This window comes from Python bivittatus, unplaced genomic scaffold, assembly GCF_059951505.1.
Source record: "Python bivittatus isolate LINGU-HERP-01145 unplaced genomic scaffold, Pbiv_v1 ctg000070_np1212, whole genome shotgun sequence".
Lineage (NCBI taxonomy): Eukaryota > Metazoa > Chordata > Lepidosauria > Squamata > Pythonidae > Python > Python bivittatus.
This window is the reverse complement of record NW_028277034.1, coordinates 48,579,328-48,596,420: the sequence shown is the minus strand read 5'-3', so window position 1 is coordinate 48,596,420 and position 17,093 is coordinate 48,579,328. Positions and strand designations below refer to the sequence as shown.

At 40.5% G+C, this 17,093-nt stretch overlaps 1 protein-coding gene across 11 annotated transcripts in view; it reads right to left on the bottom strand.

Moving 5' to 3' along the window:
* Positions 1-495: 495 nt before the first annotated feature.
* SEC31A (SEC31 homolog A, COPII component) overlaps positions 496-17,093 on the bottom strand; it is a 49,013-nt gene continuing 32,415 nt past the window's right edge. For 3 of the 11 annotated variants that reach the window (XM_088133119.1, XM_088133125.1, XM_088133120.1), the window contains 7 exons: positions 16,022-16,363; positions 11,467-11,505; positions 7,223-7,281; positions 5,896-6,168; positions 4,310-4,429; positions 2,374-2,445; positions 496-1,028 (listed from right to left, as the gene is read on the bottom strand). In XM_088133119.1, the coding sequence (XP_087989245.1) occupies positions 849-1,028; positions 2,374-2,445; positions 4,310-4,429; positions 5,896-6,168; positions 7,223-7,281; positions 11,467-11,505; positions 16,022-16,363 (1,085 nt within the window). In that variant the 3' untranslated portion in view covers positions 496-848. The remainder of the gene's footprint in view (positions 1,029-2,373; positions 2,446-4,309; positions 4,430-5,895; positions 6,169-7,222; positions 7,282-11,466; positions 11,506-16,021; positions 16,364-17,093) is intronic. The other 8 variants (XM_088133122.1, XM_088133127.1, XM_088133121.1 and 5 more) reach the window with 4 other exon arrangements.

Here is a 17,093-nt window from a genome sequence, read left to right as displayed (position 1 = left end):
GTGTTGGTTTGGTCATGGACTGTGAATAATAATCATTTTTTATAATGCTGCACACAATCATGAAAAACAGGCCAATGTCCTGGCATTTAACCTGAATATCCCTCATTGTCCTCTCCCACATGAAGGGATTGCTTAGCAGATATTGACCAACACTTATCTCATGAAGACCCAAAGTGCGAAAGCTTAGGAAATAACGAAGCATCAGAAGAAATGATGAATCCAACAGCAGCATTCCATCACTGATGAGAACATCATCAATACAATGATCTATTCAAAATAACCTTTGTGTAATTTTGACTCAAAAGTTGAGGTTCTGAGAAGGCTGATGTTTAATTTCTGAGAAGTACTTTTGAAGTTGAATTTTATGCAAACATGTTTAAATAGTCACGTGGCGCAACAAGAACAAAGCTATTAAATGAAGTGAAAGTTAAACTAATTATAATCAAATCAACAATGGATGCTTAAAATGAAGAATAACTCAGCACACATATAAAATAGAATCTGGAACTTTTAATTGGTTGATACTGAGAATTGTGGAAGGAATTTCTTTGATGGCTGCCTGATATTCTCTCTTTTCAGTATTTAAAAGCCACTTTCAAAGCAGCAGATAACATGCATTTAAAATGGACAATATGGGGGTGGCATAATTAAATACAGTATCTGTAGGTAAGAATAATAAAAGAGAAGAGAAAGAATAAGCACCAGAGCTCATGGGCCCTTCTAAAATGAAGCTCATCTTGCATGGACATTGCAGTGACCTGCTCTCTACCGCATCATGCTCTAAGGGACAGAATGTGGAGCATTTCATGCACCCTTCCACAGCCATACGCCTCCTACTGAAGCTCACTTCAGACACCTAGCTTGTTGGCTTGAGTGAGAACTACTTTCAGCACGGGCATGAAGGCTGACGTTTCACTGAAGTTACTTGTGCTGACGATGTGGGTGTGGATGTTCAGCCCCTCAGTATAGTTCCGGGTTTCAATGCTCCTGGCAATGTTGTGCAAACCATTGATTATCATTGGAGAGAGCTGGAAAAGAGGAAAAAAAGAATATGGGAACCATCCTTGACACGAAGGACAATATATTGTTATTTTCCCAACCTAGGCCTGTTTGGACATCAAACACTCTCCAAATTGCTATTTGTAGGACAGTTGTAGCTTTTTTTTTTTTTTTAAACCTTCTTTCTTGTTCGCTTGAATAGCAGTTGAACTTGCTTAACTAACAAAAAGCAGCTGCTAACAGGGCAAGGACAGTGATACGTGCCAAGTACAACCGGTAGTTATAAGATTGTAGCAGTATCCCCTCCCCCTAACAGTACGTGATTTACTAAGCCATTTCCCCCAGCCTCTTTCAATTTGCAACCAGAATGCACCACAGAATTCGCCTTCTGTGATACAAGGGCAAAGATGGGCTTTGGGGCCTTGACTACGTTTAGACTACCGTCCCAGTCTTAGTTTTTGGCCAGGCTCTTCATCTCCTACCCTCTTAGAGAGTAATAGCATCCCTAACCATTGTTGCTTTGGGGAAACAATCACTGGTACAGAAAACTAGGGGTTCAAATGAGTGTCTTTTCTGTTTTGAAGCTCAAGTCCTACCATGTGCAGATGCCTAGGAAGCTATTTTTATTTCAGTTTCACTAATGGAGCTTCTGTAAGATGACTAATTTGTACCACCTAAGACGCTCCACCTTGGAAATCATTTTGTGAATGCATAAACTATTTCGCTGCCGCCATCTTGTGTGAATACCCATGTCTCTCCCCTCAAATCTCGCAATATATTTTCACTAGATCACATACACTCAAGTGTAATCTGCCTTTTTCCAAGGCAACAAACTACTGAATGCCAGATGCTACAGTCAAACTATCTTCTGTTGATCCACTGCCACACTGCTGGGGATATACAGTGCTAGAACAGGTGGACCAATCTGAGCTGGTTCAAATAGTTCTTCAAGGGGTCTTGTACTGATTTGGAATCAAGAGATAAATTAGACTTAGTCCTGATTTCATCTCACAGCCAAGTGATCAATGCATTTAAACATCCAGCCACCATACACCATTCCTCTATGATAGCTTATCACAGAAATTCAAATGCACCCCAGGAATGCACTTCATGTATTTGTTAAAACATTACAGGGCCCATTCCTCAGCACAGTGCATGTTTCTAACAAATACAGGTGTTTTTAAAGTGTACGGAGAAATAAAAGCAAAAATAAATCTCAATGCCCAGAGAACTATTTCAAAACTAAAAGAAAGTTCTTCTGAAGTTATCTTGCACGTCTTCTGGAATTGTAAAGAAAGTGTTCTGAATCTGATAAAAAAAAATTATCAGAATCACTGGATGTAAGAGATGTTCACAGCAATAAATAAAACTTACCGTCTGATCTCTAAGTTTATCATACAGAAACTCCAGGCGCTTGTTGGCATCATCTAATTTCCTCTTGGTTTGCTATGGGAGAAAGCAGAACAGAAAATTACTCAAAATGTTGTCTTACAGCACTGATGGAAGACCACGGTTGCATTTACCTATGCTTTCAAGGTGGAAGGAATAGAGTCAGAGATTCTACTTTGACTATTTCCACCCCTGAGAACATCCTGCATTCAGACTGAATACAACATCTAAGGATTTTGCACATATACAGTCTGATGTAGTCTGCCCTCTCTAGCATCCTCCAGGGGTGTTGAGCTAAAATATCCAGAATGCCATGCTAGTGAGGAATTCTGGGAATTATGTAGTCCAACATACCAGGGGATGGAAGTTTGATCTGATGCAAGTTGGCTGGATCCTCAACTTTAGAAGATTTGGACAGCTCAAGTTTGATGTACACCAGTAGATTTCAGTTAAATGTTATTTCTATCCTATGAAGGTAAGGCATGGAGTCCTTTTCTAAACACAGAATCCTTTACTTTGAAATATTAATGTTAAGGCACTGTTGTCAAACAAAGACCTAAATTGTTTACAGAGTTGTTAAACAAAGATTTATGTTATGCTATGGACACGTTTAGTCTTAAATTGGTGACCTGGTTAGGTCAATGCCCTGAATATCTTGCTGTTCCCTTCGGAAAAGATAGACAGGAAATGTGTGGTGGGGGTATGCACATATGTGTTAGAATTTTAAATATTTGAGGGTGGATGTTTCAAAAGTCAGCTATATTTCATGCAAGAGTAATGTGTTGTGGGGGAAAGGAATAAAATGGGATTTATCGGTCAGACCTGCCCAAGCTTTGGCTACATCCTGACTTGACTACTACAATGTGCTCTCCATGAGGCTACTCTTGAGGAATGTCTAAAGCTTAGTTTTTCCTTATGTTTTGGAGAAGCAGGACTGAAATATATCATATTCAGCATTGTTCTAGAAGGAACTGAGAACTGCTCTGTGTAGTTGCCTAGCCGCAGTCTTTTATTTGAGACTTTATAGAAGCTACAAAGGAAAACTGGCTTTGGGATCAAGAAAAATAAGCTTCTTAATTCAGTAGTCCAGGTTCTGGCCAATGGATTTGCATCCTAGTAGTGGGAAGAAGAGAATTCTCAATATTGGACCACAGTCCAAAGATGAACTGGGAGGTGGTTTGTGACATAATGACGACAGGGAACCGTCCTCTGTCCTCTCTTGTTTCTAACTTCCAGCGGCTTTATGGATCTGCCAAATTGAACTGAATCTGAACTGAATTGAACAGCCTGGAAGACCCACACCAGTCATTGAACTGAATCTGCTAATTCTTCTGTAGCCCTTCGCACTTCCTTGTAGGTCTCAGGATGGTGTAATGCTCAAACCTGCTATGCATCTCAGCCTTTTCCAACAGTTGCTCTACTACCGCTTCTATCATTTCTGAGCACTTCCCATTGTGGCTGGGGATGATTAGATGCTGTGGCTTACCACTAACTGAAATGGAGAAAAAGTGCAAACTGAAGATGGTTAAAAGCTTCTCTGTGCAAAAAAAAGATGTGTTCTCCGAGTAAGTCAGGAGCTAACAGGACTATGAGAGTCATCTTCCCATTTTAGATGTAACTATAAATGGATATTTTGCATACCTTTATGTTTGCTTCCCATATGCACTGGCAAGCACTAAATTTCATCTGAGCTTCCAGAAGGAGGGACTCCATCTATGGCCCACTGCATAAATCACACGGTAGCTGCAATTTCCTTGATAACTTGATTATATGAAGCATGGGGAGAGCTGAGCTAGTGGTTATAAATCAGCTCCGGTGACTTGTCATATAATGAAGAATGCCATTAGCTAGAATGTATGATTATGCTACACAAAATGCATTTTTTAAATAACAGAGCTGGCATCTCATGTGAAAGATGTACCGGATCTGTAGCTGAAGAGAGACATCTCTGGATCAAAGCTTCAAAAGTGGTCTTTAGGATAAGGTGTTCCTCAGGAATGGGCTTTTTTGTTATCTTCTCTGTGGGCAGGGACTGCATGTGCTGGGGGAGAGAAAAAAATAATTGAAAATTTTTTGGAACTCATGTGATACCAGCCTTTTTACCAAGTGGGAATTGCAAACAACTATGATTAATTTCACACATTGTGTTATACCACCATAATTTATGGCTTATGACTTATTGTCTTATGCAAACCCATCCAACTGTGGTTTAAAAAAATGGTTTCAGGAAATGTTGTCTTAATGCAAGGCTCTTCTCAGTGCCCACTGGTTAGAGAAAGCCTGCATCTATTTCCAGTCTTTAATAGGAGAGTAATAGATTACAATCAAGTCTGTGAACTCCCTCCATTATGAAGACGCTAAATGCTAACATCTGTCAGGTTTAAAGTATTGGGATTGACAAATATGACTTGTTATGGTAATACGCTAAAATGAGCCAATAAAATAAATAACAGGAAAATGACCCAGTAGCCCAACCCACCGAGGAGGCTCTCAGGAGCCATATTTGTGAGTCAGATCCTTTGATGGACAGCCTAGTGAGTCAAAGGATTATTGTGTTGCTGTGTAGCACCCCCTGGGCCTTGTCCCAAAATGGAAAAGAGGAGCATCTCCTGGCCAGGCAGTCAGCAGCAACCAGTTTGGAGCTGGGTCAGATATTCAAGTAATCCAATCAGCTGATGGCCTTCTCATCCATGAAGGAAAGATGCGCACACTTACAGAAGAAAAAATAAACTGACTGGACTTCTGGCCTTGTAACAAGGGAGGGCCCAAAGGGAATTACAAGTAGATGCTTGACAGACATGGAATTTTTAGAAGATGATGGGCTAATTCACCACCTTCACCTCATTTCTGACACCTAGAGGTCAACACAATTTGGCACATAGGAAAGCTTCTATATCCTTCTGTAAATCCAGACTTTAGCATTTTCCCATTTTTTTATTGCCCATCTCAGGAAAAACATTGGTTTCAATTGACTTGTCACCCAGAGAAGAGGCAAAGGGGATGCCCTGATTCCTCAAAGCCTAAGATTTTTCTCAGGGGCAGGTCTTTGTCTTGATTACCGTTTTCCCCCTTTGAAAGGAAGGAGCATAACTGCTTCCCTGCCAACTAAACAAGATGCCACAGGGAAGGTTAAAAGGGTTTTCTATCTTGGGCATGCAGCTTTGAACCTCCAAGGAATTTGGCATCATGGTCAAAGTTCATATTGTAGTCCAAGTCCATCATACTTCGTATCACAGTTCATGTCATAGTCAAAGTTCAGTGGAGGGGCAGGGGAAACAAACACTGGGCATCTCCATTACTGGGATTTCCTGAAAATCTTCCTGCAGACACTGTTCCAGAATTCCTCCCTAGCAGATACCTCCCCGTCTATGGTGCTTTCACCCTCTGGAGTTATTCAAAATGTTCCATGGAAGAATCCACTGTGGAGAGGCTGTGCGCGCACCTCTTATGCAAGTAAGAACTTGGTGACATCCAAGCACAATCACTGGCATATTAAGACAAGCTGACCTGCATGGTGTTTCCTGTTGGTGCTCCTGGTGCTCCTTCCATGCTAGATGTTGATACGGCTGGAGTCATGATTGTCTGGACCCCTGGCTGTGGAACATTCTGAAACGGGCTCTGTAACCCTGGCTGGCCCGGAGGCAGATGGGAAGGCTGGAAGGGAACCTGAGCTGGAGGTGGGGCTGAAGTGGGAGGCTGCTGCAGCTGAGCTTGTGGGTCTGATAAAGGAGTCATGATGGGGGCCGTGATGGGAACGGGAGGCAAGAAGGTGTCAGGCACCTAAGACAAAAACAAGCAATGAGTGAGAAGTGCAAGAAAAATGTATTCAAATTGTATCAGCTGAAGCAATTATCTTAACTACTTCATTTTTCTCACCCTGCATAAACTAACCTAGCAGGAGTTATCAACTGACTGGTTTTAAGTATCTATGAAAATTAACTTCATTATTAAGAACTTAGCAATAAGGCTTTTTAAATATTTAAGACATTTGACCAGAAAAAGACATAGGCAATTGTTTCTAATCACAACTGCCCCCCCAAAAATCAGTTTTGTTGAATATCATAAAACCACACCCATAGAAATCCGATCTTTTCCCCTTATCCCTCAATCTTGCATGACTCAAATTTTATCATCTCTGCAATTCTGTCGCCTCTTATAAATGATGTTTTAAATTAGGGTGCACAACACTTTTGGGCCAAGGGACACACCTGTCCTTTGAGCAGTACTGCAGGGCTGTAGTTTAAAAAATTGTGGATGAGACCACAATGCCATTTAATTTATATTTAATTAAGATTAAATGTGGTTACTGTTACTATTACCCTCCATAACATATTTCTAATAACTTTCTACTTCTGTCATATTAAAAATCACAATTCTGTAACAATGCTTTCAGGGATCATATGTGGCCCTGCAACATCAATTTGTGTATGTCTGCTGTTTAAGGGAAACAATGACATTTACGCCATTTCTGAGGTGCTGCCTTTTTTGAAGGGGGACTGCATTTAATATTTTCCAAATTAACTCTTTCGTCAGTTAGAGAAGCAAAGAAAAGCCTCTGAAGATGCTCAGAACAGTCCGATCTGCATGCAGTTCCAAGCAAATATTTAATGCTTTGGGCCAGACAGAAGGAAAAAAACTCCCATGACTCTGTGAAAGCAAAAATAAACGTTGGGTGTATTTTTTTCCCCAAGCCACATGGAAGGAGGAAAGGGAAGAGGAAGCTTGCAAGTGTCACGTTGGAAGAAGGCCCCATCCTGCATTCAAGGCTAAACCCTGGCTTAACATTATCTGCCAGCCAGACTGGTGTATGGCAGTTCATCCTTGTGTTGCTAACCTTCTTCTTCTTTGCAGCTCTACTTAGAGCAGGAGGATCATTCCAGCCATTCTGAGGCCCTGCAACAAGAACAAACAGTCACAGGCAAATCTAGAAAATCTAAGTGGCCAAGAGAAAGGCCTGCCACATTCTATATGAAGTTCACCATTTCATCAAATCTAGGAATGTCACAGGATGAACCTTCCGTACTTGTAACATTAGTGTTTGTAATGAATCTAGGAAGCCTTTGGCTTAACTCCTTGCTCCTAACCCTCAACAGAAACTAAACTCTGTTACACTGTCTTGCAACTATGCTAATTTGGCTCTGCTAATTTTTCCTCTCTTGTCAAAATGTAGTTTGCAAACACCCTGGGATAGGGACCTGGGATTTCTGCTTAGTTGACCCCTAAAGTATTATATACCTTGATAGTATAATAAAATTATTCCAGTCATGCTGTCCTTACATCAAGCTGGCAGTGGCTTACAGATCAACAGACAATCTGAAATATTTGTTGTAAGTACATGCTATTACATCGTTTTGAACATTTATTACTATTCATTTGTTATTTCCACCTAAGTTGAGATTTGTTTTAGCAGATGTTAATAGAAGACAATGCTTTGAAATAGCTTCTTTTAACCTGGTGCCCTCCAGCTATATCAGACCACAAGTCTCATAATTCTTAGCAAGCAGGCAACTTTGAGAACTGCAATCCTGGCACATCTGGAGTGCATCACATTGGAATTCAGCCCACCTTGAATAGTGAGTTAAGAGCTGCTTGTTGTTTGGAACAGCATCACCATTCACCTCTATGGATCTGTGCATTTCACACAATGAACATTTCAAGTATGGGGAATCTGCATCTCAGCTCCCCTAAGATTTGACCAGTTATCTAATAAATGGGTACAACCATTTATTAATTACACTGAACTGGGCCTGTAATAACACAGTAATTTTCTTAATACATGGTTCAAATCTGTTCTATGGTTTAAAAGATATTGGGAAAAAGCAAGTAATTTTATACCTGCTGTGTCTCATTATGGAAACTTCACTCCTCACCTGATTGCAGCAACTGAAAAGGGCAGCTATCTTTTACTACACTGATGCTCCTACAAGCCATAATTCCATAGCAACACAACATATGAGAAAAAGTTCAGATTAAACCAGAAGGATCAGAAAAACAAAGCTGCTGTGAACACAGTGTAGCTGCCCACTTACAATCTACAACCTGAATGCACACTGAGCTACCAGCAAATGTTGCTGCTCCAGTTGCTAATCATCTTAAGTGGTAACAAAAGTAAGATTTCTGCATACGAATACTTCTTAAGGAGGCCTGGGTGCTCAAGTGGATTGGCTTCCCACATCTGCAGATAGCTTAATCTCAGAAAGCGGGTGTGGTATAAGGGTTAAGGTGAGGGATTAGGATGAAAATACTAGCTCATTAGGTGTTTTTAGGGCTATGTAGAACACTTCAAATTCAAAGCACCTCAAACTTCAGACAGCTTGTTCCAACTTTCCTGGAATACTTCTAATGCAGTGGAGCAGCTGTTTCAAATTCCAAACAGAGTGCTTTGAGTAAAACCAAATTTCAAGACGGAGCACCAGGAGTGACTTTGGGTCAGCTCAAACTTGGTGTTTTTGTTGCAGAAGAAAAAAACAAAACAAAAAGGAGGGAGTGCTACATATACTGCCTTGACTCCTGGAGGAAAGGGGATATAACTCTAATAAGTAAATAAATAAAGGTCCCTGGGGAAACTGCAGATGGAATGATGTTCTCTCCATCCCAGTTAACATAGTGCTCTAACACCAGGTAAGTGGGTCTGGGTACCAATTTGGCTTACTATATGGAATTGTAATAGACTGGGATAGAATTGCAAAGTGCTAAAGGATCTCCAAAGTTAGAACATAAGCAGTGCCCTGCCAAATTGGACCCCTGGCTCATCTAGTCCAGAAGTCTATTCCCATGCTGGCACAAGAAAGCCACCAGCAGATGGCCTTCGGAGGCAGTCATGCTACCATCAAGATTAATAGCTGCTGATCCCCATGACTTCTATGAATTGGTCCAACCCCTTTTGGAAGTTTGCCAAGCTAGTAGCCAGCACCACCTTCTGCATGTGTTTCCAGCTTCTAAGCCATCCTAGATAACTATTCTAAAATTCCAATGCTTAATGGAAACATTTTTGTATAGTTTTTTCAGTTCTAAACAAGAACCATCAAAGCAAATGTATAAAACTAAAAGAAAAAACTAGGGTGGAAAATACTCTCATCACAAAGTCCATAGGAAAATGATTGGTGAGAAAAAGGACAACCCACATCTCATTAGATTAATATGTGTACGTGCACATCAACTTGTAAAATGGGGGAAAATGTGAGCTCAACTGAAATAGGTCCCTTCGTATAAGTCTACAAGGGAAAATGGTTTGCACAAAAGATCAGATTGAGAGCAAATGTACAATGCCAAGAGATAGGTAGATAGATAATCTACTGAATGTAAATCTAGCTTTGTTCAGTGCTCATGTCTGTATAATTCTGAGCACGCTTTAATCAGTTCATTAGGAATTGCTCCTGAGAAAGTCCAGTTGAAAATGGAGCTGGTATGAATTGCAAAGCTGAAAGAGCACATATTCCCAATGGAATTTTTTCTTATTCAGGAATTCCCAGGATTTCATCCTAAAAATGGTTTGGATGGTACCCAGAAATTGGCATCCTGTCCTTCACTCATCACAAGGACTGTTCAAATTAAAACAAGGAACATATTTGTTGCACAACATTGCTGTTTTTCACCAAGGCCTTTCAAAGTATCTTCTATGGTTTTTAATCATCAGGTTATCTGATTATATTTTTAAAGCTATCTAGAACTGGGCAGCCTATAAATCTGCAAAGTACATTTGAGAAATACACCAAATGAAAATAATTCCTGCTGGTCTTCATAACAACAGAACTGTAAACTTAGCAATACATGTTAACATTCAGTTCTGTTAACATCTAGGCCTCCTCAGAGCAGATCTGTGTACACTCAGCATCAACAAGTATCAATTAATTCTGCTTCACAAGAATTTCGTCTTTGTCTTTGTTGCGTTTAAGAATGACAAGCGAATGTGAAAAACCTGCTAAGAGGACATGACCAATACTGGGGCAATTGCAGAGGCTGGCCAAATTGCTGGATTTAAGATGAGCAAAGATTAAGTGTTCTACATTTGTCTTTCCTCAACTAGCCAAAACAAAAGAAAACATCTCAATAAATTGTAGTGGGCCAGAGGCAATGAAGTATGTGAAACTGAATTTTTCCCTTGCCTGAAAAATGAGGGAACGCTGAGTAATTCCTAGCACTTGCATCTCCTAAATTCCCTGGTCATGTTTTTCACAATATGGAGGGGAGGGGAGGGGAGGGGAGGGGAGGGGGGGCAAAGCTTGTTTTGTTTTCTTCTGCTCCCAAATCTATCTTAGGATGTTTTGGTGAAAAGCCACTTCAGTTTGCCTCCTGCTTTTCTTCTCTCCTGAACTCGGAGTTCTGTGCTAATAAGGTCTGTTCTGTAACACAATTACCTGGTTCCAAGACCTTTTCTTGGCATCCCAAATGCAGGACACAAGGACAGCCCTTTCTCTATGGCAATTTGGGATCTCTTACGAGGCAGATGAGGTTACTCCAGCCTGTGCATTATTGCTATTATCATCATTATCTACAAATGGTGGGATGAGTATGCCGAGATGAACATTTTCATGACTTTTTCTATTCCCTATCTTGGGGGACCCTATCTTGGGGGTCTACATGAGAAAAGAGCTATTAGATAATTTCTGTAATGTTCTTTAATTTGCATAAATTACACATATTAATTCCATCTTGGGGAGCACAATTTCTATTTCTTTAAACACGAAATACATATTTCCTGGGTGGTGGGTGCTATTCCTAAGACTGCATTTTCAGCTCTTCAGCCAGCCTTTCATAACACGTAGCTGAATTGTCTTGCTTGTACAAAAGCTGCTCTAATCACTGACATTAATATTTTGCAGGAGGGTTACTGTTGCCAAGAACTTCATGAATCATTACTTTAAAAGCTGTTCACAATTGTGATTGGAAACCCCAGATTGGTTATTTCATTATCACTTTTTATATTTATTAAAAATGTTATTAGATGTTAAATTTCATTTAAATTTACCAAATTTAATTAATTCAGAATGTTGAAATAGTGATTGCATGCGCTGCTAGATTCAAACTTGTTAGATCCGCTTGTTGAGCTTCAATTATTTTATAAGATAATTAATTCACCTTGCAGGAAACTGGCTTGGTCTTGTAAAGAATGATATTCTGCAGGTAAAATGCAAAAACAACTTAGGAGGTATTTCAAAATATATCCATTATGAACTATTATTATATTTTTTAGGCTTTGTATATGGAGATGCAGAAAATACCATGGAAGCAGCATTCATACCATTCTCCACATTCAGCCCCAAAATTTCATCAAATATGCAAATAATTTACATACTGCACTAAGCCATAATGAAGATTCCTTCTTTGTGGTTTAACATGCTATGTAAACTCTGCCACTGGGGAGTAGAAAGCATGGTTTATGGCTCAGAGCCAGTGTGAATCCATTAACTGTAGTTCAATAAAAAACAACAGTTAACAAAATTATGGTTTGTTGTGATATGCAAAACTCTGCTTGAATTTAACCTGTGAATTCTATTTCTTATTACTGAAATAGGGTTGGGAAGGAGACAGTGTGCTAAAATGAGCACGGACTTGATTGAATTTTGATAGAGTGCTGATGTAGGTTTTCTCCTGGCAGTATGGTATGGCTTCTGAAACTTTTTATTCTGCAGACACCTGCAGTTTTACTACTGATAGTAAAATCACATTCCTCCAGATGTGCCTTTGATTATGTTGGTTCAGGGATTATAGCAGTTGAAGACCAACACCTTTGAAAGAAACCATTTTGGGCAAAATTGTAGAGTTAGATCAATGGGATAAGGCTGGGGGACAAAAAGGAAAGGGAGATATCCCTGAATAGCTTTTAGGCTCATTCTGTTGAGAGCAATGACTCCCTTTTTGCAATAAATATAATAAAGCCATGTTGTCTTGGAAAAGTTTCGGGAAGGTGTATTTCAGATAATGTTCTTGTTGATAATATTCTTATTGAGAGGTTTCTTAGAAAATAAAGAATAGCTTGCTTTGGACAAGGAACAACTAGTTTTGAAATCCTACACTGTGGAAGTTCTGAAGAAGTTTTTCTTCACCTCAGTTCATGGTTCCTATCTGATTGTGCTGGAAGATGCAAGGGTAGAAATGTAAAAATAAAATGGCAGCAGTTGGAATAAACTCCATCTGCCATCTTCCACTCTTCCTGGATTCACAATGAGAAGACAACACCTGCCCTATCTTGGAACTGTCCTCCACCTCCTCAATACTAATCTGATCTCCATGGTCCTGAGGAAGGAGGAAGGAGGAGGGTAAGTCCATCCCTCTAAATTTTGTTATGCTGGCAGCAGCCACTTGGCTCTGAGGACTTCTAGAGATCAATGCATCCAGGCCAACAAGGGGGATAGCAAATGTCCAGCCAAAAGCAGTAGATGCTATGTGGTAGGTTGGGAGGGTAGTGGATGGGGCTAGGCCTTATTTGATGCCTCTCACCACCTGACACCTGATTGCTTCAATTTGCCTAATAATAGAGCTGGACCTGGAGTTGACATTCACCCGAAAAATCAAATTTATGGGCTATTAATTAAAACTGCTACATTTATAGCTGTAGAGGAAATCAAGAGCATGGCAGGACTTTTTTTTTTTTTTTTTGCTTAAAACTAATATTATTACAAGTGATCACAGTGGGCACTGGCTAATAAGTAACCCGGACGTGGCCCTATTTTTGGCAGGACAGGAGATTAGGTTATTTGATAAGGCCCACATTAATGTGCTTTACCTGCCTCAGATAGACAGATCCCAAAGGAAACAAAACACACAAAGATCAGAAAAAACAACAACTGATTCTTGGCAGGTAAGGAGCAAAGACAACAGGATCAGGCAAAGTTTCATTGTCACTGGGAACATGACTTGGCCTAGCAGACCTGGCAATTCAGTTCCTTTTACACATTGGGTGGATCCACTAACAACATAGCCCTACATGTATCAATGTGGTAGTAGGTCCTACTGCTTTCATTGGGACTTACTTCCAGGTAAATGAGTACAGGGTTACATACACAATTTTTAATAGATTGGTTGCAAATGGAAGATATCTCCTCCTCATTACAGAAAGTCTTTTGTCCTAAGAACACTCTGCAGGTTGAATCAGGATGAATAAGGTTAGGCTTCAAATCCCAGTATTTGAAGCTGGGCTGGATAGGGATTGCGAGTTTTCAGCCTGGGGAAGCCTTTTCTATAGTCCTACAGACAATGAATCTGCCAAGCATCCTAACTGTTTTTCTATCCGGAAAGGACAATGGTTTTAAGCTCCTATAGGCTGTGGAAGCAATGGCACTTCAGCTAAGCCTTCACTCTGACAGATAGAGGAAATCTTTTCCCACTGAGCAACCATGACCTCCCCACCATTCACTTAGGGCAGTGTTGTCCAAACTTGGCCACTTTAAGATGAGTGGACTTCAACTCCCAATTCTGGGAGTTGAACTCCACTCATCTTAAAGTGGCCAAGTTTGGACAACACTGACTTAGGGTATAATTTTTTTTTTCAAGAGGGAATACTGAATTACATCAGCAAAGGAACAGGTCTGCTATCATGCATTAAAATGTGCCTGAGACCAAAGGGGGTGGGGGGAGTACAAAAGCAAGGTTAAAATAGCTCCTTGGTTTTTTAAGCCATACCTTGTTCATGCCATACTTAACATACATAAAGCAGCAGATGCTTTATTCATGCACGCATGCTTCTGTTCAGCCCCTGGTGGGGAAACTGCATTGTTTAAATGGCCTTCTAAACTGCTTTGGCACTTGGGTGCAATTGGAAAGGACACACTTCCTTATCAATGAATATAAATTGATGTATTGGACCACCAGCCAAATATGGTTTGCCGGATTAGAATTATGACATTTAAAAATAAATAGGCTAAAGAGAGATTTCAGAGAAGTGGGCAAAACATGACTCTAAAAATGGGGGGCAAATTACCAAACCCTAACTGGCTTTTTGCCAATTTTTGGTAAGAAACAAAAGGGGGGAAAAAGGTATGCTGAGATGTCAAATAGTCTTCGCATACCTAAAACTGAAAAAAAAAAAGGTAAGACCACCCCAAAATAACATTTAAAAATCACCCCCACCCATTTCCACAGCATTATGACATGTCTTTGCCTCTCCCCCCGTGGTCTCACAAAATACAACAGAAAACTACAGCAGCCACCAAAAAAGTGCCCACGTGGCTTCAAGAAAATGTACGTCTTCCAGGAACGATACATTTCTACAAATAGGAAAAAAAACAGCTGCTTTGCATAGATATATATTTTATATAAGCGTTCCCAAACGCGTGCCCTCTAAGTATGTTGGGATTACAAATCCCATCACTTCCAGCCAGGGCACCAGGATAAGGAGGGGTGTTTATAGCATGGATGTGAGCACAAAAATAAGGTGCAGCAAGAATGCCACTCCAAGAACCTATAGAGAGATAATATCTTGGAGGGCCAGAAAAGTTGTGTGATTAGAAAAGGATGTGAAAGATCCTGTCTCAGTCAGGAGACCCAGTCAGATGCGAAGCTCATTACATTCTATGGGATCAGCTGCAGGTTGGGTTCACACATCAGACTGAAGTACTTGGGAACCCAATCACACTGGCTCCACCAACAGATCGTAGTTAAAACAAAACTAGTTTAGCATGATGCATGAACCAGCTACTATGCCATGGTTTGGTCCACCTTTTGGGGTTGGCAAAAGACGTTTACATACAGTGCATTCAGAAAGTATTCAGACCCCCTTCACTTTTTTCAATTTTGTTATCTTGTGGCCTGATACTACAATCGTTCAAATTCATTTTTCTTCTTGTTAATCTGTAGTAAAGGTACTGAGTAAAGGGTCTGAATACTTAAGAACATGTGATATTTCCATTTTTTCTTTTTAATAAATTTACAGATTTACAGACATTTCTGAAATTCTGTTTTCACTTTGTCACTATGGGGTACTGAGTGTAGATTAATGAGAAAAAAAATGAATTTGAACGATTGTAGTATCAGGCTGCAACATAACAAAACTGAAAAAAGTGAAGGGGGTCCGAATACTTTCTGAATGCACTGTAAGTGCCCTAAACGTCTTGGAAGGAAGGATAGGAATAAACATATCAATAAATAAAAGAGCAGCATGCTAATGTCACTGCAAGGATTCATGGCTGTTAAGCCACAGATTGCAAACAATAGCTAAACACTCAAAAAGCCAGATTCCCTTCCACAGCCTCTTGAACCAGACATCTTGTTGTTCTTACAAGCTGCTGATTTAGAGCTGCCAACTCCTTCTGACAGGCACAAATACGTTGACTGTCTTTTGGTGAGCAATCATACGATGCCCTTTAACTAATAAAGTCATGGAAGCCGGTCTTCCTAAAGCGAGAATATTCCATAAAGAAACAGGGAGGAATGCCAACTGCACCCTAGCTTAAGAGCCTCCTCTTCGTGGATGGAAAGCTATCATCTGAACTGTTCTGAACAGGATGTGAGGAAGTGTTTGATGCTATGCAGCGTCCAAAGATGGCAACACTTCTGTAATTGTCAAAGTGTGCCCAGATGCTACATCATTCACAAAACAAGATCAACACATGCAGGCAACACTAATAAGAATAATATAAAAGGCACCCTGTTCCCATGCCCGAGGCAAAAACCCGCAGCCCCTTCAAGCGCAGACCTGTTCTGTGGGAAGCAGCCAACTCACTGGTCGCGGTCTCTGTACCTGTTGGTCCAGGAGGCAATGTATACGGCAGAGAAGATGCTGGAGCTCCTGGCCTGCCATGCTGGAAGGAGGCACCAGAAGGAGGGGGAGGAGGAAGAGAAGAACTTGGATTCAAGCTTGTTGGAGAGGCCTGGGGTTGGGATGGGTATAAGGGAGGAGGCATGGCACTGGGAGGATTAGAGGGCATGTAAGGAGGATTGGGGGTAGGGTAGGAGGTTGAAGTAGGAGGCGCAAGAGGTGGCTGTTGCGGCTGATAGAGTGATGGTCGAAAAGAATACTGTTGTGTTGGCGGACAAGCTACATTGAAGAGGAAAGAGGAAAAAAGTCAGTAAGAAAAACAGCTCTAGCAACTATCTGCAGTTCTTTCAAATCACAGGTTTTTGAACAGGTTCCTGCTTAATGTTAAAAACAGCCAGAATGAATTTTTGGACAGAATTAAAACATGCACATACGCGCAAGGGTAGAACTTACTTTACAGGTTTATATCGGCTTAGAAAACGTATTATTCATCCGAGTGCCATTTTTTTCCTTTGAAATGCAATCATTAAAGTTGGATGTACAATTAAGTAGTCAGTTCTACAAGTACAAAATACTTCGCCCTGCCCTCTTCCCCCAGAATAGAAATGGCTAGGCTGTAAAGTATTGTTGTACTACTTATTGATTAGGTTGGGTGGGAAGGAGAGAAAAAGAAGGGAATCAAATGAGTTCTCATTAAACTACAGTTCTCTCACTGCAAAACATGCATTCATTTTATTTAATGCCTCTATGATGCCCTAGGGGAAACCGATCATCTGGAGCTGCAAATAGCACAATACAATAACCAAAAAGGGAAAGAGGGAGAGACCTAGGCTGAAATCCTGGCTCAGTCAGAGACCACAAAGGATAGGCCATCTGGGCAAGACAGCATCTGTAATCCTTTGACACAGTGCTGGGAAAATACAGTGAGATAAATAACTCATACATTGTTCCTAACCTAAAGTCCTGATTCTCCAGACCTCCATTCAGCAATTTTTGGATACAATGGCCA